This window comes from Aulonocara stuartgranti (assembly GCF_965226115.1).
Source record: "Aulonocara stuartgranti genome assembly, chromosome: 13".
NCBI classification, from domain to species: domain Eukaryota; kingdom Metazoa; phylum Chordata; class Actinopteri; order Cichliformes; family Cichlidae; genus Aulonocara; species Aulonocara stuartgranti.
In genome coordinates, this window is record NC_138949.1 from 204,476 (window position 1) to 231,596 (window position 27,121).

At 43.1% G+C, this 27,121-nt stretch overlaps 1 protein-coding gene across 5 annotated transcripts; it reads right to left on the reverse strand.

Moving 5' to 3' along the window:
- Window positions 1-1,552: 1,552 nt before the first annotated feature.
- On the reverse strand, window positions 1,553-26,876 carry LOC309720190 (uncharacterized protein). Of its 5 annotated transcripts, none has more exons than XM_082556853.1 (20): window positions 26,736-26,876; window positions 18,174-18,278; window positions 17,904-18,006; window positions 17,675-17,835; window positions 17,504-17,590; window positions 17,206-17,356; window positions 16,962-17,123; window positions 15,890-15,999; window positions 15,701-15,812; window positions 15,555-15,583; window positions 11,785-11,870; window positions 11,592-11,706; window positions 11,323-11,493; window positions 8,390-8,460; window positions 4,674-4,841; window positions 4,483-4,601; window positions 4,203-4,407; window positions 2,639-2,846; window positions 2,507-2,565; window positions 1,553-2,428 (listed from the first exon to the last, which is right to left on the reverse strand). In XM_082556853.1, the coding sequence occupies exons 2-20, from the start codon at window positions 18,246-18,248 to the stop codon at window positions 2,194-2,196; spliced, it is 2,427 nt and encodes an 808-aa protein (XP_082412979.1). In that variant the 5' UTR covers window positions 18,249-18,278; window positions 26,736-26,876; the 3' UTR covers window positions 1,553-2,193. The 5 variants fall into 5 exon arrangements, with proteins under 5 accessions (XP_082412979.1, XP_082412980.1, XP_082412977.1 ...); XM_082556854.1 differs by having other exon boundaries at window positions 4,674-4,793; window positions 11,785-11,876; XM_082556851.1 differs by having other exon boundaries at window positions 11,785-11,876.
- Window positions 26,877-27,121: the final 245 nt, after the last annotated feature.

Here is a 27,121-nt window from a genome sequence, read left to right on the forward strand (position 1 = left end):
TTGGTCAGCCATGGCTGATGGACTGGGGGCTAAAGTCCACCGCACAACTGCATACAACCCGCAAGCTAATGGGATGTGTGAACGGTTCCCACGGTCGCTTAAGGCTGCTTTTCGCGCCTCCTTAAAGGATGGCAATTGGGTTGACCGCCTCCCGTGGGTTTTGCTTGGGCTGCGCTCTGCGGTTAAGGAGGATCTCAGCGCTTCCCCAGCTGAGCTAGTGTTTGGTCAGCCCCTCTGCGTGCCTGGAGAATTCTTGTCCAAAAATCCTCCTCCCTGCTTCGATCCATCGGTGCTATCTCTCAACCCGCTTTTGCACTCGCTTCGGGTTCCTGGTCCGGTGCACCATTGCGTGCCTGACACCTTTGTTCCAAAGACTTTAGAGACTGCTAAGTTTGTTTTTGTCAGGCACGATGCCCACAGGACACCGCTGCGGCCGCTGTATGACGGCCCATTCAGGGTTAATGAACCGGGCCAGAAACATTTTGTTTTGGATTTTGGGGGTCGAAGGGAGACTGTGTGTGTTGACAGACTTAAACCTGCACGTTTTTCCGGACGGTAATGTAGTGCCGGCCCAGGCCCCTCGCCGTGGCCGCCCTCCTTCGATGGGGTTGACAAACTCTGGTTTTCCCCCCAGGACTACCCCCGGACCACCGGCGTTTGAGCCTCCTCCTGCCTTTCCTGCTCGCCTTCACCAGCCTCGTTCACAGGATGGACCTTCCTCTGCCTGTTCTCTCCCTCCCAGGTTCAGTCGTTCGGGTCGTTTGCTTAGACCCAGGGTCCTGGACTGAATAGAGACCTAACTGTGTGTTCAGGGGGGGGGGTATGTGTGGCGGACCACCAGGTGGCTCCACTCACACCCAAGTTGAAGGGAAGTGTTGGGGTGGAGATTTTGGCGCTCACTATATGTGAAGTTCTGAGAGTCAGTTAATAAAGTTGGAGTGAGACACTGAGACCTCTCCTGTCATTATTACATACCTCCACAATACCAAGCAAGGCAGGAAAAAAATAAAATGAAAGAATTTGAAGGTGAAATACAAATGTCCAAAATGACCAGTTATATTTTCGACCTCGGAGGGTGACTCCAACAAATCATGAAGAATTAGGTTTACATTTTTGTTCTTGACAGTGCAGATTTCTGACATTTTGTGTAATTTAAGCATGTAACACTTTGATTATTTTCTAACTGGAGTTAGACCTGTGTTTGTAAATGAACCGCCCGATGTTGTGTAGCTTTTCTGGATACTTATTGGGCTACATATTTATTTATCATACAGGCTATACAGTACATAAGATCAAAACTCACATGTTTTATGTAACTAAAGTGTTTAATTATGTGGGTTACAGACAATAATTAAGTTATGTAATTTTGTTTATATGAAAAACGTGTATACTTACTGCATTTGAATAATTTTAACCATATGTAACCACCTGCATATGTGTTTGAAAAAAAAAAGGCTTTGATTTTGCCACCCTAAGAAAATTTCTCTAGATCCGCCCCTGTTTCAATCCCCTGCAGTCTTCACTACTCAGGTTAAACATGATATATAAGTCACTTAGATAACTTAAAAATGTTATTGTTTGGCTTCTTTCAGTGTTTTATTTGTTTCTGAGTAAATCAGTTTGGCTGAAATTAAAGTTCTAGTTTTCACACAGCTGAATAAACGTCAAACAGAAAACTGATTAAACAGAAGTGTGAGATGGTCGAGAGTTTACGCCAGTGTCCTGTTATATTTTAGATAGCAAGGAGCAGACGGCTGAGTTTATTAAATTCCAGCGGTGACGCAGATCTGAAGGCTAGACCATCACATTTCACAGCCTCACACTTCCGGCCTTCTCAGTCTTCGGAGAACCCGGCCCACGTAGACTGTGAAGGCCGGGTCCTGAGGAGGATGGGGCCTCTGAATTGGGACACAGCTAATGTCTCTGGACTGAACCATTAATGAAGCTGTGATGTTATTTTTTCGGGGGGGACTTTATTTTCAAATAACAGTCCACATTCATTCCAAGATGGCTACCAAAATACCAGCTAAAGATGAATGACACTGAACCTTTAGCAAACTTCTTACTGGTATTTTCATTTATGAGAGTTTGTAAATAACAATTAAACAGGAAGTCCTGGACCAGAGGAGATTCTGGAGAAACAGAAACATGAAACAATGGTTCTGACATTCCTCCCAGTCTAACCCACAGCTCTTATACAGAGTTGGTCTTGGTTTTAACCAGCTGCAAGACCAGAGTCTGGAGCTCCTTCAGCTCTGCTCGCAAGGCCTGAAGCTCCTGGGTCTGCCTCTGTAGGATTTGGCGACATTTGTCTTTGTTGTCCTGGTTCTGATTCTGTTTATCATGGTCCTCTTGAAGCTCCTGGCTCTGCTGGCACTTATTCCTCTGGGTCTCCTGCTGGTTCTGCTGGTCCTGGTCCATCTGGACTCTGAATGAGAATCCACATTAGAGAAGCTGAATGAAGAAGAATTGTGTGTCAGTAGTGATGGAGTTCTGCTAATCTCACCGTGGACCTTCTGTGGTCTCCGCCTCCCGCTGCAGGACCAAGAACTGGTCTAGAACCTCCTGCAGACACACAGATACCATGAGAACCTGAAGCACATGACTTTAGATCAGAATTTGTTCTTCAGAAACGCACTTTGATCTGCACTGTAATTCGTCCCATCTCATCATGGTAATGCAAGTTTGTTGTGATGCCATCATCAGAGGGTTCGACCAATGGCGAGCAGTGGCTGGAGATGTACTGGTTGTCGTAGAAATGACGCAGGAGGGGCATGGATTCCTCCACCTGCAGGATGACAGCGGCCTGCTGCATCATAGCATTGGCCTGTGAGTTATCGTGAACCCTAAAACACATAGACACACACACTTGTTCTCTCATTTTAAATAAAGTCAAGATGTGATTTTTTAAAATATATTTTTGTACATAATCCTCTTAAGAATGACTGGGGCATTGTGACATTTTTAACATGAAATGAGGCGACAGAATGTTTGGAATTAGTGGATTTTACTGAGACATAAAGCAGAGAAATCAAATGTATCTTCCTAAAATGTGGCGTTGTTGCTTTGGCTCATTATCCCTCTGCACTTGGAAGTGCTGCATTAGTCTGAATGTGAGCAGAGAGTGTTGACGTGTACACCTCACAGATCATCCTGCTGCTTCTATCAGCAGTTACATTATCAAGAAACACAAAGACTTCTGGAACAATGTCCTTCAGACAGATGAGACCAAAGTGTAGATGTGTGTCCAAAATGCACAGCAGCATGTTTACCTCATAGCAGCTGTCAGCTGGTGGTGCACACATGATGATCCAAGCACTGTCCTTAGAAAATGTGGTTTTCACCATTTCTTCCCGCACAAAACGTAAGATAGTATTTAGAAAGTTGTATTGCATGTGTGTTGTTGCTGCATGTGTTTGATTTAGTAATTTCTGTAACTGTGAGACACTTGCTGCAGCCAATCTTGGCCAGGTCTCCCTTGAAAAAGATTTTTTAACTCTCAATGGGATCTTCCTGGTTAAATAAAGGTTAAAAAAATAAATAAATAAATAAAATAAAATAAAATGGAAAACTGGCATATAGTTTGAAGTCTTGAACACAAGCTGAAATGGAGACTCAGCATGTCTGCAGCTCGTAGCTATGTCCGCTTAAATCGGTCACGTGATTCGGGGGTGCGGCGCGTGTCAACCCCAGCGGGTTAATAACACTCATATTCATTCCATTTCCAGAGTGTAACAACCAACCGCCTGTGCTGAAATCTGAAAATGTCCACGTATTGATTCAAAATGATTGTGTGGGACAATTGTCAGCATCGGTTGCTACTGACAACAAGAAATAAAGCCAGTCCGTGCTATGGGCTAAACCACTTTTTAGTGGTGTGTGTGTGTGTGTGTGTGTGTGTGTGTGTGGAGGAGGGGAGGTAACACTATGCAATATATTTAGTTTTAGAATTTATATTGAGTGTTAATTGCAGCCAGGCTCAAAGTCCAAATGCTAGCTTATTATTTTAAATAAACAGCATTTTGCTAAGCAAACTAGGGTGGCTCTAGGATCATGCCACCCCCGTAGATCCGCCCCTGCTACTCTCACAGCGGCTGTTTATAACAAGCTGAAATGATTATTGACTTCAGCTTGTTGGTGCAGCAGTCCCAGTTTCTGCCCCCCAACATAAAGTTTTATCAAATGCAGGTGTGACCTCTGACCTCTGGAAGGTATCAGTCAGCAGGGCAATCAGCAGGTTAACACACAGGATTGAAGACGCTGCCAGAAACGTCCCACACAGCACAGGAGCCATGACATCATCCACAGCCACCATGGCAGCGTACTCGTACTCGTCCACCAGAGTGATCCGATACAGACTGTACAGCAGGCCCAGGACAGACTGCATGCTGGGAACTGAAGCCATCCCTGGGGGCAGGGTTAACTTACTGTTATCATGATGTCATCAACTACCAACACACCAACCTACTCCCACACACAGACCTCCGAACATGATCCAGAAGCTGCAGGCATACGGGATGAAGATCTCCGCATAGAGGAACAGGAAACGCATCACATCCCCAACAATCTTCCCCAACATGACGATGAACGGCCCCATCAGCCTGCAAGTACACACTAAACTTTATCTGTGCAATAGCCATACGGTTCTGCAGTAGACTGTAGCTTTTCAGTACCTGAAGCCTCTGACGTGTTTCATGAGTCGCAACCACAGGAAGACAATGGTGATGGAGAACATACGCAAACTCATGGTGTTAAGAATGGTGGACGGTCCAATCACATCGGCCACATGGACACTGAACGATGCAGTCAGCAGAAAGTACACCAGCCAATCAAAGACATTCCTGAAGTCAGAGTGTTGCTTTGTGATTTAAAAAAGTTTTAAATAAAGATTTCATGAATATAACCTCTGAAAAAGCAAATATGCATCTGTATAAACTTCAGAAAAATCACACAAACCCATCAGCATGATCCAACAAGACGACATCTTCAGATATTAAAAAATGAATTAATACAACAGAGAGTTGAGGTTTCTTTAAAATTTGGGAAAGAATAAAGAAACTTTACAAAAGTCAGTTGTGAAAATCTAGTTAATCTAATGAAGAGAAAAACAAACGAAAAGACAAGGACTCAAAATGTAAAATGAAGCACACAGCAGCCAAATGGGTGACGAGCAGACAGATACCTGGAGAGAACAACATGGGCACAAGTGGAGCTGGGGTGCCGTGGGTGTAGTGAAACTTCCTGTTGGTGTAAAGAAGTCACAGAGGGGTTTGTGTGTCCCAAGGATCCTAGGGGCTATGTTGTCAAGGGGCTTTTGGCCCCTGGTATGGTCTCCCATGACAAATTAGTCCTGATTAGTCCAAATTAGCCCTTTAACAACCTCCGTCTGATTTCTAACCTAACTTTCATTTCTAAAACACTTGAAAAAAACGGTTGCAGCTCAACTTCATTCACACCTGCTTAATAATAACATTTACAAGAGATTTCTGGTTTTCGTTCATGTCACAGTACAGAAACTGCTTTACGTGAAGTTACTAATGATCTTCCTCTCGGAGCTGACTCTGGTCTTCTCAACATTCTCGTCCTTTTGGATCTGAGCTCAGCCTTCGACACCATCTCTCACTCCATCCTTCTAAACAGACTTTTCTCTCTCGGCATTTCTGACACACCCCTAGCCTGTTTCCAATCATATCTTCTTGTCCCAGTTTATTCAGCTGAAATCATTCCGCTCTCATCTATTCCTGGTCACTTCTGGTGTACCCCAAGCCTCAGTCTTAGGCCCTCTTCTCTTCATAATTTACATCCTCCCTCTAGGTACCATTTTCCACAAATTTGATCTTCACTTTTTTGCTGAGGTGAATCAGGCCTGATTCCTCCCTCCCACCTTCTTTCCCTACAGAATGCCTATCTGAACTAAAATCCTGGTTCAGCTCTAATTTTCTTAAGCTCAATGAGGATAAAACTGAAATCCTCCTTATTGGCACTGAATCCAACCTAGTGAAGGCTAATCATTTCTCTCTCACTATCGATAACTCCACAGTTTTCCCTTCTCCTCAGGTTAAGAGCCTTGGTGTCATCCTAGACAGTTCACTATCCTTTAACTCTCCCATCAGTAATCTCACCCGTTCTGCCTGTTTCCATCTACACAACATTAACAGGTTACGTCCTTCTCTTTCCACCCAGTCTATGGCTGTCTCCCAATTCAGGGTCTGCAGCCTTAAAGTACGCAGCCTCAACGATCCTCAAGGGCCGTGTACTCTAAGACCGCTAAGGCCGGAAGTGCGAGGCTTGTGAAATGGGACGGTCTAGCCTCCGTTGCGCTGATACTGTTGTTTGTCAATAAAGTTTAAAAAAAAAAGCCTCCGTTGCGCTGCCCAGGTTTCCTAGCAACCATGATACTAACAGCTGGAAATGTGTCGTACAGCTGTGTTTGACAGAAATGAAGGAGAAAATCTTTTGTTCATTTGTTTCTTTCTACATGAGCTTTGATCATTCTCTGTAGGATTAAGCTCAGCTACTGAACGGCGTATATTTTAAAGTAAAGACTTTAAAACCAAGTTAGTACAAACGTCACTAATGTCACATGACTTTGCCGACATGTGGCCAACAGTAATGTTTAATGGTATTAAACATTTGCACATAAATAAGTGACATAATATTCAGTACTTACTTTTCACAGTTTACTCTTCGGCCGCTCCGCTTCTGCCGTCTGCGGCAGAATTCTCCACACCGACTGCCGCGCTATGAATTGTGGGATATATGGGACCACGAAGTCTACTCTGCCACAGCCTTAAAATTCAGGGAAATGAAGGAGGCATTTCAGGGCCGCATTTCGAGCAGCCTTTGAATTGGGACAGCCTTCGGCGCGCCGCTGTGACGTAATCGGCCTTGAAATGCGGCCTTTAAGGCTGCAGACCCTGAATTGGGAGACAGCCTATGTCCATTCTTGTCCTCCTGCCTTGACTGTTGTAATTCTCTCTTTCATGGTCTCCCCCAAAAATCCCTCCATCAGCTTCAACTGGTTCAGAACTCTGCTGCTCGCATTCTCACCAGAACCCCTCCTACCAGCACATCACCTGTTCTTCAGGAACTTCACTGGCTCACAGTGAAATTCTGGATAATGTACAAACTTCTTCTGCTCACCTTCAAGGCCATTCATAACCTCGCACCTCCTTACCTTTCTGACCTGTTATGCACTACCTTTTCTGCCCGCTCACTTCGATCTTCTTCTTCTATCCAGCTTACTGTGCCTTCCTTCCGCCTCATCACCAGAGCTGCTCTGCTCTCAGGCGGTGGAACTCTCTGACCCCACATATAAGAAACATTGCTTCTCTCCTCCAGTTTAAATCTCAACTCAAAACCCATCTGTTCAAATCTGCAAGTTCACTGTGAACCCAATGTTTGTTAATTTTATCTTGTGCTTTTGTTCTATTGTTCTTCATTTTGTCTTTGTTCTATTATGTGTTTTATTCTATTGTTAATTTTCCTTGGGTGTCTTGTCGGGTGGCTGTAGCTCAGGTGGCAGAGCAGGTCAGCCACTAATCAGAAAGTCGGTGGTTCGATCCCAGGCTGCCTCCTGGCTGCATGCCAAATATCCTTGGGCAAGATACTAACCCCGTGTTTGCCTACTGGTGGTGGTCAGAGGGCCCGGTGGCGCCAGTGTCCGGCAGCCTCGCCTCTGTCAGTGCGCCCCAGGGTGGCTGTGGCTACAATGTAGCTTGCCATCACCAGTGTGTGAATGTGTGTGGGTGGATGACTGGATATGTAAAGCACTTTGGGGTCCTTAGGGACTAGTAAAGCGCTATACAAATACAGGCCATTTACCATTTAATATTCAATACTGAACTGCACATTTATTCTCTTTCAAGGAAGCAATTTTCTCTTTATCCAGCTGCTATTTTTAAAAAATGATGCACTTAGCTTCTCATTCTCAACAATCACAAAAGTACAGCCGATGCTCTTTTGACATTTTCACTCTTTTCTCTTATCTACCCCCTGCTCAGCTGATGATGAATTTCTTCCTTTTTCATTGATCCATGCAAATGATCATTTAAAGATCACACCAACCATATTTTAACCTTTTCTGAGCTTTTTCTCCACCTCCTTCAGTGGATTAATGTGGACTGATACTAGATACTAGATAGTAGATACTAGAGCTGAACCTGATTTCTCTGCGTTATACTTTTGATGGTGGGGGTTTCAATGTCCTGATTTCTTGCTGTGATATTGATCTGCACACCTGATGTCCATCGTGATGCAGATACTCTTTCTGATTGCTCTGACCATGCATTCACACTGGGACATAGTGAAGCTAAAATGTAATAAAGTGATTGTTTCACACATGATTACATTTGGTTTTTGTTCTGTGTGTGTGTGTGTGTGTCAGTACCACAGGTCCCGGCAGTAGCTTCCTCTCTTCCTGTCAACCAGTTTGAACTGGTTTAGTAGAAACTCTCTCTCCTGTAAACACAACATACACCTGAAACGTCAAAGGAGCTTGCAAAGAAAAGCGTCTGGACTTCTTTAAGTTGCTTGAAGACGTTTCACCTCCCATCCGAGAAGCTTCTTCAGTTCTAAGGTCAGATGGTGGAGAGTCCCAGATATAAACCTAGTGGGAGTTTCCCTCCACAAAGGGACAAAAGGACCCCCTGATGATCCTCTAATCGCCTGAGCCAAGGTGTGAAACTGGGTGTGGGTCCCAATCAGCCAGAGTTTCGGGTGTGTTCATTGTGAAACCTGGCCCCACCTTATCATGCGAATTCCTGAGGTCAGCTGGCCCAGGATGTGAGTGGGCGTTAAGGCGTCTGGGAAGGGATCTCAAAACTGGATTATAGATGGCAGACAGTTGGTGTCGTAAACCCCGCCTCTGTTCAAAGATGGTCGCTCACAGTGGACATAGATGGCTTCTTTCACTCCTCTTTCAAACCATCTGTCCTCTCTGTCCAAAATGTGAACATTGGCATCTTCAAAAGAGTGACCTTTGACCTTTTTTAAATGCAGATGGACTGCTGAGTCTTGTCCTGTGGAGGTGGCTCTTCTGTGTTGTGCCATGCGCTTGTGAAGTGGCTGTTTGGTCTCTCCAATGTAGAGGTCTGGGCATTCCTCGCTGCACTGTACAGCATACACCACATTGTTAAGTCTGTGTTTTGGCGTTTTGTCTTTCGGGTGAACCAGTTTTTGTCTGAGCGTGTTGCTGGGTCTGAAATACACTGGGATGTCATGCTTGGAGAAAACTCCTGAGTTTCTCTGATACACCTGATACATAGGGGATGACAATGTTGTTGCGTCTGTCTTTCTTATCCTCCCTTGCTGGTGTCTGATCTTCTTTTCTGTGCCTCTTTGCTGACTTTAAGAACGCCCATTTAGGATATCCGCACGTTTTGAGTGCTTCCTTTACATGTGTGTGTTCCTTCTTTTTTCCTTCAGGCTTAGAGGGAACATGTTCTGCCCGGTGGTGTAGGGTCCTAATTACTCCAAGTTTGTGTTCCAAAGGGTGATGGGAGTCAAAGAGGAGGTACTGGTCCGTGTGTGTGGGCTTCCGGTAAACTTCGATGTTGAGGTTGCCGTTCTCTTCAATGTGCACAGCGCAGTCCAGGAAACGCAAACAGTCGTCCTTTGTGTCTTCCCTGGTGAACTTGATGTTTTTATCCACAGCGTTAATGTGCGCAGTGAAGGATTCCACTTCTTGTGTCTTGATTTTGACCCAGGTGTCGTCCACATATCTGTACCAGTGGCTGGGTACTCTTCCTTTGAAAGAGCCAAGAGCCTTCCTTTCCACTTCCTCCATGTAAAGGTTGGCTATAATAGGTGACACGAAGGAGCCCATGGCACAGCCATGTTTTTGTCTGTAGAAGCCTTCGTTGTACTTGAAATATGTAGTGGTGAGGCAGAGGTCTAACAGTGTGCAGGTCTGATCGGGTGTGAAGTTGGTCCTGTCTTCCAAGGAGCTTTCTTCTTGTAGTCGTTTTCTGACAGTCTCCACGGCCTCCGTGGTGGGTATGCAAGTGAAGAGAGAGACTACATCAAAGGACACCATGGTTTCATCTGGATCCAGGGGAAGTTTCTGGACCTTGTCGGTGAAGTCGGTGGAGTTCTTGATGTGGTGTGGGGTGTTCCCCACGAGAGGAGCAAGGATGGTAGCAAGGTGTTTAGCAATGTTATAAGTGGCTGAGTTTATGCTACTGACTATGGGTCTGAGTGGGACAGCTTCCTTGTGGATTTTAGGAAGTCCGTAAATGCAGGGTATGGCATCCCCTGGGTAAAGGCGGTGATATGTAAGGTGGTCAATAATTTTGTCCTTTTCAAAGTCTTGAAGGCAAACTATAACTTTCTTTTTGTAGCTGCTTGTGGGGTCTCGCTTTAAGGCTTCGTAGGTATTGTTGTCACTGAGGAGAGTAGTGATCTTTGTATGGTAATCTGTAGTGTTTAGGACCACGGTACATCTTCCCTTATCAGCTGGTAAAACAGTGATGTTGTGGTCTTTGCTCAGGGAAGCAACGGCCTTCTTTTCCTGTATTGTGAGGTTGGATGGAGGGACTTTGGCACTGGAGAGCGTGGCTGAGACTTTCATCCTGATTTGCTCTGCTTCTGTCTGTGATAATTTATTAATCCGTATGGCAGATTCTGTGGCTGTGATGAGGTCCACTATGGGCAACTGTTGTGGAGAAATGGAAAAATGTAGTCCTTTGGCTAATACTCTCTTTTCAGGTTCAGTGAGAATCCTGTCTGAAAAGTTCTTAACCCATTTCTCCTGACTGTCTTCAGGTGTGTTTTCTTCTCTGGGTTGTGTAGGTTCAGAATGAGGAGTGTGTGTTTTTGAAAGCAAGGTGTGAAATTTCCTGCGTTGTCTTTCTTTTCCTTTAGAGTGTTGGGCCCGCTGAGCCTTGTCCACAAACTTGTAAACCTCTTCTAAGATTGGAGAGGGTAGAAGGGTTTCCAGTTCCTGCAGGGTCTGGCTGATCTTGATCTGGAGGGCATCTATAGTGAAATGGACCTGTCTTATCCTTTCACTTAAAAGGTGATTTTGTGCTCTCTGTAGAATCAAGTCTGCTCTGTATCCCCTGACAGTGGATCCAAGGCGCAGGCTCTTAGGAACAACTCTGCTTTGTCTACATCTGGGACTCTCCACCATTTGACCTTAGAACTGAAGAAGCTTCTCGGATGAGAGGTGAAACGTCTTCAAGTAACTTAAAGAAGTCCAGACACTTTTCTTTGCAAGCTCCTTTGACTACGATGACCTGGATGACTGAGAACCTTCACAGACATACACCTGAAATATCTGATACTTCCTGTTCCTGTCCACCACATCATCCTGATTCCTACCTGTGGCCACATGGGATGTGAGCAGCTCAGGTCACTCTGGAGACGATGCTTCACCAACTGCTGCCAGAGGTGGAGCTTTTTCCTTGAGCGCAGGATGTCCCGCACATCCCTTAGCACTTCCTCTAGGGTCAACAGGAGCGCCAAGACCACAAAGAGGACACACCACCAGTCCTGAGACAGACAGGTGTAACATAAATGTTAGAGTAACGCATGTGAGAGATACACAGGTGACACATAGATAGATAGGTTAGGTGTGACAGACAGGTTACCTCGGGGAGGACATAACGATCAGGTGAGTCTCGGTGGACAGACACTGAGATAGCGACAGTCGTCCAGGAAACATTAAACAGGAAGTTAAGGATAAGGAGAAGCCATGCCCCAAACCTGTCAGCAGGACAGACAGACATGCAGGTAGAAAAGTGTCCTATCACCTGACATAACCGTCAGTCAGAGAGACTTTACCTGCCGTAGAGATTCCATTTGACGCGGATCAGTTTGAGGAAGACGGGATTCATGATGAGATCAAGTTTCTCCTCCTGAATCACCATCTGCAGCTTGAACAGATACAGGTACAGCTGATGTCCGACTGCATTTATAGCACGTAAAATAAAATCCTCTGTGCACTGATGCCATCAAACAAAAATAACCTGCACTGGTTCTTAAGCTCCGTCAAGCAGTGCTGTGCAAAAGTCTTGAGCCATTGCTTATGTATTTTATTTTGTTCCTCTTTGGACATTGGCTGCTTTTCACTCATGTTCAGTACAGTCCTTGTACCTGACCATTTTCACTGGATGGTTTTGGTTATTGACCCTCTGAACTCTGACCCATGAATTATTCAAGCAATGACTCCTAGCCCAAGGATGATGAGAATTGTGTTGACACATACTAGAAGCCGTTTTAAGTAGTGTAGTGGTAGTGGCTCTACTCCAGGCTCCTGCCCTGTTGTAAGGCTGAGCCCAGATCCTCTGCAGAGGAAGCTTGTTTCTGCTTCATTTATCTTCAGTCTTATACTTTTGGTCACTAAGCACAGCTTGTGAGCTAGTGATGTGTCGGTCACGAGAGAAACGGCTCTTAGAGCTGGATCTTTGAAGTGAACAACGCGAGTCGGCTCCTTATTGGGAGCTGTGGGGTTTTTTTTTCTTTCTCTCTCACTTTTTTCCGCTTCACTCCGCATGCAAGCCTTGTGCTTTGCGCTGGGAAGAGGGGGGAGGGGCGGTAGTTACACTTGCAGTAGCACAGGATATATGATTTATTTATTACATTTTATGCGGAGTGAATAAATAAAAGTATATTTATGGTGGCCCCTAGAGAAAAAGCACGTACAAACTCCAAAACACGTACGAACTCCAAAACACGTACGAACTCCAAAACACGTACAAACTCCGAAGGACATACAAACTCCGAAGCAGGTAAATACTCCAAAACACGTAAAAACTCGAAAAAACTTACGAACTCCAAAACACGTACAAACTCCAAAACATATACAAACTCCGAAGCACGTACAAACTCCAAAACACGTACAAACTCCGAAGGACATACAAACTCCGAAGCAGGTAAATACTCCAAAACACGTAAAAACTCGAAAAAACTTACGAACTCCAAAACACGTACAAACTCCAAAACACGTAAAAACTCCGAAGCACGTACGAACTCCAAAACACGTAAAAACTCCAAAACACGTACGAACTCCAAAACACGTAAAAACTCCAAAGCACAAACAAAACACAACAGAAGTGCTCCAGTATGCTAGGGCGCAGTGTTGAGCTTTTGTTACCTAGTGGCTACATAAGCCAAGAATTACCAATGACCGGATTTGGTGTGTGGTAGTAACAGGTAAATAAACATTTTTTTAAAAATTATTTGAATATATATGAGTGCTTGTGTATAAATTACAGATGGCACGATACCACTTTTTTATGTCCGATACGATACCGATATCATAAATTTGGATATCTGCCGATACCGATATGAATCCGATATAGTGTGTTTTTTAATCAATAAAACTTTTTTAAATATCTTGCTGCATTTTGTATAAGTTCATACTCAAGTTTAAATAAAAAACAACAATAATACTATTCTGTTATACCTGTATGTAAAAAATACACTGCACCCAAAATATTTCATAGTTTAGCAAAACTGATCAATCTAATAAACTTAAACCTGCTCCATCCTTCCTATTCTGGTATTTTAAAGAGTACTTAGCAGAAATATTAAGCAACCTAAATAATAGGGTTCCAACTCCCAGCAAAAAAAAATAGGGAACCACCCCCCACCCTCCGCCTCATGATGCTTAATCGACGTAATCAACGTTAATTTGATGCAGTGTGAAAAAAAAATGCACAGAAATAAATTATTTTTCAAGAATAATTAAATAGATTCAACATCTTTCTTCAACAGAACTGCAGACTGCACAGATGGTATCTTCCCAAAGGAAAAAATACTATAGCTTACTAGGATATATTAGACTTAACAGTTACTATATACAGTAATGGACTTCTATACATTTTAGATCAGATTAAAACTTGGGTGTAAGATTCAGATAAATATTTATTAAAAGCTAGACATTTTAAATGAGAATAAGACAGAAAAGTATGTCTTTGTGCCCCCTTTTCCCTGTTAATGCCCTATCGGCCCCCCTTTGCTAGATCCGCCCCTGCACAGTTACCAGCCGTCAGCTGCGTAGAAAAAGAACCTGGTGTAGAAAGTAATATTAAATAAATTCTAACAACAGCTTATCAAGGTTAAACGTGCTGCTGTTGTTCAGCCGCTGGTTTCCTCTTTCTGGTGCAAAAACAAACAAGAGAGACGGACTCGCGACAGAAAAGCCGATCAGCTGATCATTGTTCAGTTTCATGATTGAAGTAGCAGCAAGAAGAGGCAGTCGCTCCATATATCGGTTGTTAAGCTTAACGTGGGAATGCTTTACAAACATTCAGAGATGAACTTACACACTTGCTTTACTTCTCTCTGGGATAACTTCCTCGGAGATGAAATGCCGGTTTGGTAGCGAGGCTACAAATACACACAGCCGTTCTATCACGTGACACATACTGCTGCAACGTGCTACGGTTATGAGGCGAGTTACGCCGTGTTGCAAGTTTTGTGAGGTGCTTTTTTTGATATTTAATGGATTGGATTACATTTTTTATTTCTCTCCGATATCCGATCCAGTAATTTACGTCAGTATCGGACCGATACCGATACGTAATATCGGATCGGTCCATCTCTAGTATAAATACACAAACAATACACATATGCTTTCAATTGTGTAATTTAAGTGATGTAGTTAGCTCTGTTTTGGAATTTCAGTTAACGCTAGAAATGTGTTTTGCTGTTCGTATGTGCTTTGTCTCTAGGGGCTACCGTATATATTTATATATAAACATATATAAATAAAACCACTTTTTTTTACATTAGTAATTCCTTTTGTGCATAATTTTATATTATTGTTAATAATAAATTAATTAAAGCAACAAAACAACCTGAAGAGCCGGCTCTTTTTAGTGAGCCGAGCCAAAAGAGCCGGTTCTCCAAAAAGAGCCGGAAATCCCATCACTATTGTGAGTGTAGATGAGGGTGGGAGTAGATCAGCTGGTATATGGACACCTTTGGTTTCACCAAAGCTACAGTGTCACTGCAGTCATGGTGCTAAACTATGTGTTGACATGTGTCTGCCCTCACTTAAACAAGAACCCAACATACTTAAACTCCTCCACTTTGTCCCTGTTCTGGAGTACGGCCTCCACCCTTTTCCTATTGAGGACTATGACCTTAAACCTGAGGCGTTCTCTTTTCTGCCCTTCACGCTTGGCAGTGAACCATCAGGATAGCTCAATGAGGCTAAAATAACCGCATCAACACAAAAAGCAGAGCGGTGATCCCAAGGCCACAGAGTAGATGTGTACCCACACCATCATACATCCTTCAGAGGACGAGGAGTTGATCCAAAGAGCTGTTTAGAACTTCAGACAGGCACTTAGTGAAGGAACCTGACTCAGTCATGTAGACGCCCCAACTCCCAGTAAACATCTGCATCATCATCATTTTTTTTTCTACAGTTTGATCCTAATTTTAGTTTAAGAGGACACTAATCCATGAGTAATATTATAGGATGCCTTATTAAATCATGGGGATCCCTCCGGACAAGATGATTTTTTTTCTTTAAATGTAGCTCAGGTGGTGCTAATGGGGATGCCGAGGTTTGAATCCCTTCACTTACTGTTGAAACTTACCGGAGACATTGGCTCACCGACCCACACACCTACAGACAGACAGAGGGGTGTTAGGCAAGACCAGCAGCTGTAATATCAACACTACTGCAGAAGTACTACTGCAGCTGTGAGGCTGCTGTACGCCAGACTGCACACTGTAGTATCACCTGACAGCTGGTCCTCAGGTGAGTGTAGTTCTGGTTCCAGCAGGTTCAGGTAGTAGTAGTGCTGCCTGGTCATTCGGTCGAAAACATGGAACTGACTGAGAGCCAGCTGAGCCTAAACACAACCACATGTTACATAACAATGTCTGTGAACGAATCACAGCTGTGTTGTTTTTATGTGGGACATTATACCACTGGGCTCATCCGGCCAATCAGAGCTGTTATACAGAACTGTCCATCAGAGTCCTTCAGCCCCGCCTCCGCCCCGAGCTCCAACAGCACACGAGCTGCATCACTACGCTCTGAAGACACAAAGAGATGATTACAATCAGACAGTGGGAAGGAAAAATTTCCTCTTGACAGGAAGACACCTCTGGCAGAACCAGGCTCAGGAAGGGGCGGGGCCATCTGGAGGTTAGCAGAGGAAGACGCAACAAAGAAGTACTGTGGAAGAGAGCCAAGGGTTAATAATAACGAATAATCAAATGCAACGAAGTAAATAAGTGAAAAGCTGACTGAAGAAGAAACACCCAGTGCATCATGGGAATCCCCCGGCAGCCTACACCTGTTGTGGGTCCGCAGTCCAGCCCTAACTATATGCTTTAACAAAAAGGAAAGTTTTAAGCCTAATCTTAAAAGTAGAGATAGTGTCTGTCTCTGAAATATCTTATTATAGAAAAGTTAGACATATTTTCCTAGCATGTGCTTAATTTTGCTTGGTAAGAATATGGTTTCTTTTTAGACAAAAAATACGAAAAAATGTTCAGAAACAAAGTTTTTTTTTTTACTTTCTTGAAAATCGATTTTTGCAGTGCAGTTTTTTCTTGTACAGACTTTTAAAAACATGGACAGGAAACTGGTCCAGTAGCTAGCACCACTCCCTCCATCAAGAAGGTTCTGAGTTCAACTCCAGCATCTGCCTTGTGCCTCCCCTCTGGGTTCTCTCCCACAGTCCAAAGATTGAAGTTAATCGCTTATTCCAAATCGTCCACAGGCAAGACTGTTAGCCCTGTGACAGACGGGTGACCAGAAGATCCTTCCTCTCAAAGTGAAAAAGAAACAACACTGAAAGCATTACTGACGGGTTTGTTTTCAGTTGATCTGACTTCAAACATACTTGTCTACATAATTTTTCTTATTTCAAGAAATCTTATCGAGTGTAATTATCTTATTTCACTTATTATAGTCAGGATCTTCTTTAAAGTCAATTATTATTTTTCCTTATTTCTAAACAGGCAATTTTTGCAGTGTGTGTCAGTGGTACCTGCGTTAGCGGCGAGCTGCAGTGGTGTCCTGCGTTTGTAGTCGGTGCAGCTGATGGAGGCTCCGGCCTGCAGCAGAAGCCTGATCGAACCGACGGCATCATTCTTCGCAGCGTAGTGAAGCGGGGTCTGCTTGTCCAGAAAGGTGCGAGCCTCCGGATCAGCTGATCATAACACACATGCAGTCATGTGACTCTATCACATGACTTCCCATCACACACTGTTCATGCTTTAGTGTCCACAGACCTTTTCGGTCCAGCAGGAACTGCACCATGTCCTGATAGTCCAGCGCCGAGGCCACATGCAGCGCAGTGACTCCAAACTGATCTGGCCGCAGGAGGTCTGAGCCCCGGTCTAGGAAGAACCGCATCACATCCACGCTCCACGCTCTGGAGATCTGAACACACACGTACCTGCATTAGTTCTCTGCAGACACACACCTGTACCACACAGACACAGCACAAGCTCTCCAGAAGCTCTCAGTGACCGTCCTGCAGGTGTGTGAACAAACGGCTAACAGGGCAGAAGTGACTTCCCGTGTGACCTCGTGCAGGACGGTCTGTCCATATCTGTCTGAGGCGTTCGGATCAGCTCCGTCTGAGATCGCCCGGTCCAGAAGCTGAAGGTCCACCTGAACAAACACACAAACATGAATACAAACAGAGGAAAAGAAAAATGGTTTGATTTTATACGGACACTTCTCACTGATTGTTACCTGGTCAGTGTCCTGGTTGGTTGCAGCCAGATGTCTGAAGTGATCGAGCAGTTTTTTGTTGAGTTGTTGGTTTTTGTTGATGTTGTCTATTTTGTCCCTCTGCTCTTTGTCATCTTCATCATCCTCAGCCAGACCACAGTATTTGACCTCCACCTGAAATCCTGAAAAAGAAGCTTTGATGAAGACCAAACTCAGACTTGTTGCAACGACTGAGCTCAGCTGGACTTACCTGTAAGCTTTCTTCTTTTCTGCCTCCAGCGACCTCTGTAATAAGACACCCACCAAGCTGCTGCTGACACAGAGGACCTGGATCCCTGTGGACACCCTGATTCCTGAGGACAAGTAAATACCTGAGGACACCTGGATACACTGTTTTTTCTGCTAAAGTCTGTTAAAGACACCCACCAAGCAATCAAATAAAGTTTTTATGAGTACAAATATTTTTAAGCATTGAGGAGTTAAGCTCCAGCTGGCTGCATATGAGGAAAATCCCACTCACCTGGACGGTTCTTCCTGTCATGTCCTCCAGCTCCAGTCCAGTATTACATAGACCCCCCTGGGCTCCTCTCTTCATCCTGCTTCTGATGTACCTCTGAGCTCTCTGCTGGTTTCAGTTGACGAAAACAAACCTTTAAAGTCAGCTGATGGTGATGTGTTGCAGCTCAAAGGTTTATGGTTTATCTTATCAGTGGGTGGAGATTGTTCCACCTCGGTCCACGTTCAGGTGTTGACCCAAGGTTCAAGCAGACGAGTATGATATATGATATGCTTCAGTTTTACTTCTTTGTTAGTAGAAAAAAAACAAAAGCTGTACAAATTCTTTGTTTTCCTGTTTAGTCACATAATGAATCTGAGCTGTCTCCTAAACATCAATGATGTGCTCCCCATCGGTCCCAACATGAGGACCAGATTCAGAGCGTGAATGAACTCATTTTAATACAAAAAGCATCTGTGCAAACTCATAAAGGGCTTCATATATAGTTAGAGCTTTCTTTCTCTTTCACTCTTTCTCACACACACACACACACGCCAACTTCAAACCACCAAGACTTCAGCAGGGACCAAACAAAGCCAACTGATGTGACCTCTGCATGAGCCTAAAGTTGCTCAGAAATCCCAAGAAGTTTATTCTGTTCATCTGGACGTTTTCAGTGTGAGAAACGTTTCGTCATCACGTCACCTTCTTGATCAGTGGTTGTTGATCAATGGTCATGACAGTTTGCATATCATAAACTGATATGCAAACCACTGTTCATTCAGTGGTGCTGGTTTCAGTCATTGTGTAAATGTCCTGTTTAAGGTTGGAAACCTGCAGTCAGCTGAGACTGAAGATGGCACCTTACGGTGGCCCCTAGAGACAAAACATGTACAAACTCCAAAACACGTATAAAATCCAAAACACTTACAAAATCCAAAACACTTACAAAATACAAAATTCAATTCAATTTAATTCAATTTTATTTATATAGCACCAAATCACAACAAAAGTCGCCTCAAGGCGCTTTATATTGTGAGTAGATCGTACAATAATAGATACAGATAAAAACCCAACAATCATATGACCCCCTATGAGCAAGCACTTTGGCGACAGTGGGAAGGAAAAACTCCCTTTTAACAGGAAGAAACCTCTGGCAGAACCAGGCTCAGGGAGGGGCGGGGCCATCTGCTGTGATTGGTTGGGGTGAGAGAAGGAAAACAGGATAAAGACATGCTGTGGAAGAGAGACAGAGATTAATAACAGATATGATTTGATGCAGAGAGGTCTGTTAACACATAGTGAGCGAGAAAGGTGACTGGAAAGGAAAAACTCAATGCATCATGGGAATCCCCGACAGCCTACGTCTAATTCACTGAGGAGATGATGGAGCGGGTCAATGCTGGGCTCAGATCTACCCCCCGGCCCAATCCCTTTTTGTCCCCCATAAACCCCCCACCAGAGCGGCCAAAGGTTCGCCATCGAGCCCCACCCTCAACAGAGCAATCGAAGTCACATTGCCCAGCCTCGCCCCCCTTAGTTCCTCCTTACCACCTTCATGCTTTGTCTCCGCAGTCTGATGTGTGATGTGTGGAGGGTCCGGGCTGCGAGGATTATGGCAGTGGTGACTTTTCCCAGGAGAAGCTGGGACCCTGTTAACTAGAAGGTTTTAAAATCTCTGTACTTTTAGGTGACAGAAGGAGACATGTGGCCTGGTCAAAACACAGAGAGCTGCACTCTAAAAGATCTTTAAACATAGTAAACATACCTTGTGTGCCACAGACTGCTCCCAAACACGAGGGGACAAGTAATACCTCTAAAACACTTAAGTTGGCTTTATTAAACGTTAGATCTTTAGCTGGGAAAACATTTTTAATTAATGATTTAATCACTGAGCACAGCCTTGATTTTATGTTTTTAACTGAAACTTGGTTGGACCAAAGTAACAGTGGAGCTGTTCTCATCGAGACGACCCCTCCTAACTACAGTTTTATCAGTGAGGCCAGGGTGAGCAGGAGAGGAGGAGGGGTTGCTGTCTTATTTAATGAATCATTTCAATGTAAGCAGCTATCTCCTGGAAGTTTTCAGTCTTTTGAATATGTGGCTTTACAGCTGAAGGCCCCATCCAAAGTTGTGTTTCTTAATGTTTACAGGCCTCCCACATACTGCACAGACTTTTTTTAATGACCTCAGTGAACTGCTGTCTGTGATCTGTGTTGATTTCGACTGTGTAATTATTGTTGGGGATTTTAACATTCATGTGGACAACCCTCAGGACAAAGGGACTAAAGACCTGAGTAACACTCTGGGCAACTTTGGGCTGACTCAGCATGTAACAGAGGCCACACATAATAGAGGACACACTCTCGACCTACTGATCTCCAAGGGCCTGAGCATTTCAAAGGTTACTGTGTCTGATGTGGGCCTGTCTGATCATTACTGTGTTTTCTTTGAAAGTAAAATCTCAGCCCACATAAATATATCAACAACAGTGATCACAAAACGGTGTATAACTGAACACAGTAGTGCAATTTTTAACCAGGTCTTCCCATTAACACCTGACCTGTCCAAAGGTTCAGTCAATGAGCTCGTCAATAGCTTCAATGCTAAAATTGTCACGGCTGCCGAGGCGAGCCGTGTGGATATAGAAGGAGGACCCAAGATGCAGGCAGTGGATGAGATACCGGTGGTTTTATTTACAGAGGTGTAGTGGCAAACAAACAGTGGGGCATAACAAACAACTAAAGACACCTAAACTGGGAGAACTAAAATAACAGACCTGGGAGCATATGACAACGGCTGATGAATAGCAGAGAGACGCAGACGAGGAACAGGACACCGTGGAACACAGGGTAACAGACTGACACCGAGTTACACAGACTGACACCGAGTTACACAGACTGACACCGAGTTACACAGACGAACCGGCAACAGGCAGGAGAACACACAGGGCTTAAATACACACACCAGTAATCAGGGGATGAGAGACAGGAGGGCAACACAGCTGGGAGGAATCTGGGCTGACGGGACAGGGGAAACACTAAACTGATCACACTCACCTTCACAATAAAACAGGAAACTCAGATACATGGAACCAGACAAGACATTGAACTAAACAGACAGATTCACAAACAGATGGGGAGACACCATAGACAGACAGGTACAGACGCAGACTCAGAGGCAGATCGAAAATAACACAGAACTTAAACAATCATCTAGAAAATGATAAACTAAAAGCGCTGGGTCACCGACCCAGGACCATGACAAAAATGTTAAATGTAATGGACACTATTGCTCCCATTAAGGTGAAGGTTATCTCTGGAAGGAAAAAGTCTCCATGGAGAAACTCCACACTGGTGAAAAAAGAAAAAAGAGAGTGTAGGAAAGCTGAGCGCAGATGGAGAAAAACAAACCTCCAGGTTCATTATGACATCTATAAAGAGAAACTTCACAATTATAATTTACAACTGAGGAGTGCAAGGAGGTCCTACTTCTCTGACATCATCACTAAAAACAGCCATAATGCTCGGGTCTTATTTTCTACAGTAGACAGGCTAACAAACCCTCCTGTGTCAGTGGCAGCTGAACTTCATTCGACCATGGCCTGCAATGACTTTGCCAAATTCTTCACAGAAAAAATCCAAAAAATTAGACAAGCAATTGGTACATCAACAGCAGATCCAGAATATGTACTGTGTCCACCGAAAAACTGTTTAAACACCATGAAACAGTTTCACCCTATTAACAGCAAAGACCTGGAGGACATCTTAGGTCAACTGAACTCCTCCTCTTGCTGTTTAGATGTCCTGCCAACAAGTTTTTTCAAAAAGGTCTCAAAGACTTTGGAGTCAGACCTGTTACAGATCGCCAACTTTTCTTTAATATCAGGCGTGTTTCCAGAACCACTAAAAACTGCTGTAATAAAACCTATACTGAAAAAGGACAATCTTGACAAGACACAAATGAACAACTACAGGCCGATCTCAAATCTCCCATTTTTAAGTAAGATCATTGAAAAAGCAGTTTCTCAACAGCTCAATTACTTCTTAAAACAGAATAACTGCTATGATGCCTTCCAGTCAGGTTTTAGACAGAATCACAGCACTGAAACTGCTCTGACCAAAGTGTTCAATGACATATGTCTGAATACAGACAGTGAAAAAATGTCAGTCTTAGTTTTACTGGATCTCAGTGCAGCATTTGATACAGTCGACCACAACATATTACTCAAACGACTGGAGAACTGGGCAGGTCTTTCAGGAACTGTACTAAACTGGTTCAAAACATACTTAGAAAACAGGAAATACTTTGTATCAATAGGTAACTACACATCTGAGCAGACAAGTATCACATGTGGAGTTCCCCAAGGTTCCATCTTGGGACCCCTTCAGTTTAACATTTACATGCTCCCACTGGCACAGATTATAAAGAACAACAAAATAAACTACCACAGCTATGTAGATGACACACAAATATATATCACAATGTCACCAGGAGACCGAGGCCCTGTACAGGCTCTTGGTAAATGCATTGAGGAAATCAATGACTGGTTGTGCCACAATTTTCTCCAGCTAAACAAAAACAAAACTGAGGTAATAGTCTTTGGCGCCAAAGAAAAACGATTACAGGTCACCAGAGAACTTCAATCTATACACCTAAAAACCACAAACCAGGCAAGAAATTTGGGTGTAGTGATGGATGCAGACCTAAACTTAGAAAAACACATTAAGACAATAACAAAGTCAGCTTACTATCACCTCAAGAATATTTCAAGGATAAAAGATCTGATGTCCCAACAGGACCTGGAAAAACTAGTCCATGCATTCATCTTTAGTAGGCTTGATTACTGTAACAGCATCTTTACAGGTCTACCTAAAAAATCAGTCAGACAACTACAGCTCATTCAGAACTCTGCTGCTCGAGTCCTCACTAAGACCAAAAAAGTGGACCACATCAGCTCTGAGGTCTTTACACTGGCTGCCAGTCCGTCAGAGGATAGACTTTAAAGTCCTGATGCTGGTCTATAAAGCTCTGAATGGTTTAGGACCAAAATACATCAGTGACCTCCTGACCCAGTATGAACCTTCCAGATCCCTCAGGTCATCTGGATCCGGTCTTTTATCAGTTCCCAGAGTCAGAACCAGACACGGAGAAGCTGCATTCAGCTTTTATGCTCCTTATATCTGGAACAAACTCCCAGAAAGCCTCAGATCAGCTGAAACACTCAGTTTATTTAAATCCAGGTTGAAGACTCACCTATTCTCAGCTGCATTTGAATAAAGCACCAAATCCACACTTTTAAGCTTAAATTTCAAAACTTACACTAACTACTGATCTTATCTATTTCTGATTTTATCTGTTTTGATTTTATATACTGTTTTGTTTGTTTGTTAAGCTTAAATTTCAAAACTTACATTAACTACTGATTTTATCTACTGTTCTGATTTTATCTGTTTTGATTTTATATACTGTTTTGTTTGTTTGTTTGTTTGTTTGTTAAGTGGGTTTAGAGCTCTGGGTAGCTCCCCAGCTGGGTCTAGACTGGGTCTAGAGAGTATTTTAAATTCAGGGAATTTAAAATAGAAAGTAGCTCGTCCACAGAAGGACTGGTAGCTCCCCTTACGATAAGGGTTCAGATCGCGCGAACAGGTGTGGGATTAGAGCTCTGGGTAGCTCCCCAACTGGGTCTAGACTGGGTCTAGAGAGTATTTTAAATTCAGGGAATTTAAAATAGAAAGTAGCTCGTCCACAGAAGGACTGGTAGCTCCCCTTACGATAAGGGTTCAGATCGCGCAAACAGGTGTGGGATTAGAGCTCTGGGTAGCTCCCCAACTGGGTCTAGACTGGGTCTAGAGAGTATTTTAAATTCAGGGAATTTAAAATAGAAAGTAGCTCGTCCACAGAAGGACTGGTAGCTCCCCTTACGATAAGGGTTCAGATCGCGCGAACAGGTGTGAAATGTGTGTGTTTAGTTAGTTTGTTTGTTTGCTTGTTTTAATCAATTTTAAATCATGCTTTTTATTTGTTTTTGTTTCTAATGTCTCTGTAAAGCACTTTGAATCACCTTGTTGTTGAATTGTGCTATACAAATAAATTTGCCTTGCCTTGCCTCCATACAGTAATTCCTCTTCTACACCACTGCAATCGGGAAATATAAAATATTTAGGTATTAATGTTTCTCCCAAGCTTGCAGATCTAACTAAATTAAACCATATCCCACTTTTAAAGAAGGTAGAAGATGATCTGGCTAGATGGAAATGTCTACCCATATCACTCATGGGAAGGGTTGCCGCTATAAAAATGATGGTCTCACCAAAAATAAATTATTTATTCTCAATGATCCCAACTAAACCGCCACAAGATTGGTTCAGATCTCTAGATTCATGTATGTCCAAATTCCTTTGGAAAAATAAACCCTCACGTATAAGCTTAAAAACACTACAAAAGACCAAGGATAGAGGAGGATTAGAACTACCTAACTTTCAGCACTACTTCTTAGCCAACAGGCTTCAGTTTATCTCAGGATGGCTAAAACATACCCTCTTAGATGAACCTTGGCTAGATGTAGAACAAGCACTTTGCAATAATCTAGAGATCTCAGACCTACCATTTATCAGCTCAAACATCCAACGACATGAATGCTTTAAAAGCATCAACATCAGCTCTTCTCTGACAGCATGGTGGGAGTTTCTAAAATTGACGGCGTCTTCATTAATCCCATGCAAACGTACACCTATCTGGAACAACCCTGACATATTACAAAACAATAATATGATAAACTTTTCAGATTGGAGTGGTAAAGGAAAAAATATTTAGAACATATACTAGAAGGAACAGAATTAATTTCATTTGACGGACTAGTTACACAATATGGGATCAACAAGAAAAGATTTTTAGAATATCAACAAATTAAATCCATAGTAAAAAAGAAATTTAAACCGGGTCAAGTTGAACTACAAACACCACCAAGTGTGGTTCAATTTCTTACTCTTAAAACCCCCCAAATTGATGGTTGTGTTGATCTGTGTGGGACTGGGGGGGGGGCGGGCGTTGTGGGTTTTCTTTTCATATATATGTGTGTTTATTTACTTAGGAAAATAAAGAAAGGTTGATTGTATTTTGGTAACTGCAAGTACTGTTGTTTTCTTTTTTCAATAAAAATATTAAAAAAAACAACAAAAAAACCCCAAATTACTATCCAAAATATACAGAATGCTTTCTAAAACAGATGAATCAACATCACTTCCTATTGCAAAATGGGAAGCGGATTTATCAGTTAACTTAGACCAAAACTTCTGGTCTCAGATTTGAAGGCCCCTTCCACCCCACCTGTTTCTGTATGGCATGTTCAACTAGGCAGACTCGCTGCACTAGAACAACTCTCATACACAAGGTTATTATTGTTAACGAAAACTAACGAAATAACGAAAACTAGAAGTGAAAAAACATTTTCGTTAACGGAAATAAAAATAAAAACAAAAAAAGGAAAACTAACTAAAACTGTAATGAGTGTTCACAAAACTAACTAAAATTAACTGAATTTATAGCAAAAATGTGTTTAGTTTTCGTTGATGTGTGCGTGTCATACAATAGTCAAGGGTGAAAATGAAGTTTAGTTTCCAGATTTTTTCTTGCTGTCTCATTATGCCAGCAGGTGGCCAGTACGTTAGTCAAGTCGTCTGTGTTGCTGCTCCGTCCACGCGCAGAATCATGTCAGGAAAAGTCGGGAGAACGCGCCAGAGTCCAATTTGGGATTACTTTGAATATGACTGTGTTTTGGATAAAGCAAGTGTCTTGTAGTGGAAAGAGACTAATTATGAGGGACATTTCTAAAGGGAAAAAATCCCACAAACCTTAAAGCGCAGTTGAAAAGCTCACACAAGAAGGCTAACCTAGCTTACCTTGAGAAGGGAGCACACTCAACCCTCATTCCCAGAAAACAGAAGCTAACCCCAGGCAAGGCAGCGTGATGCATCCCGGGACAACAGGACGGGGATATCTACATAACTGTGTGAGTCAATTGCCTTAAAAAAGTTTATCAATTCACTTGAACCAAAATTACGAACACCCGGTGCTGCAAGAGTTAATAGTCTCATTGGGGCCAAGATATAAAATTTAAAGTTGCCTGGTATCAATGGTTGTTCATCTGCTGTTATTTATTTATTTATTTAAAGAACCCACAGTGTTGGGAAGGTTACTTTTAAAATGTATTCCACTACAGATTACAGAATACATGCCCCAAAATGTATTTTGTAACGTATTCCGTTACGTTACTCAATGAGAGTAACGTATTCTGAATACTTTGGATTACTTAATATATTATCATGCTGTTTACAACTACGTGAATGTACTATTGCTGTGTGATTTATTACTATTACTGAAGGTCCGTGGCTCCGAACCGTAGTAAAGGGACCTCTGGCTAATACCGTGGGTTCCGTAGCCGAAAAATAGCTTTACTTTGTTGTGTGGGTCAACTTTTCTTGCGAGAGACAGAGAGAGGCGTTGAAAGGCTGCTCCAACAGAACTTATTGTTTTCGGAGGAAAACACGAACACGGTGTACAGTCGAGTCTTAATAGCTTACTTACAACTGGACTCGTCAGGCACTCTTCTTGGCTGCAGTGGTTATTATTATATTTACATGCTTCCAGCTCCCGTTTTTCCTCGATGACAGCTTGTACTTTTCCTTTTTTTCCCTCCCTCGCTCACAGACCCATAACGTGTATGGCAGTCCATTCTCCCTGCAGCACGGACTACACTGCCTATGATGCTACATTCTTTAGAGCTATATCTGTAGCATTCTGCCTATTAGCTTAGCACAACAACAACAAAAAGGCGCTCTCTCACCCAGGAAACACGCAGAGAGAGAGTCACCCTGTAACCATGGCAACCGTAACGCTGCTGCCTGGAACAACAGAACATAGCTGTCAAACAAAACCCAAACAGTCCTGACCCGCCACAATATGAAACAGGA

What these genes read in the sequence shown, in the direction of transcription:
- LOC309720190 (XM_082556851.1), bottom strand. Translation starts at nt 18,248, where the DNA reads ATGAAGAGAGGAGCCCAGGGGGGTCTATGTAATACTGGACTGGAGCTG. An exon ending in CACATCCCATGTGGCCACAG is followed by an intron (nt 8,461 to 11,322) that starts GTAGGAATCAGG and finishes TTGTGTTTACAG; the next exon opens with GAGAGAGAGTTTCTACTAAA. An exon ending in CTGACTGATACCTTCCAGAG is followed by an intron (nt 2,847 to 4,202) that starts GTCAGAGGTCAC and finishes TATGTGTTTTAG; the next exon opens with GGTTCACGATAACTCACAGG.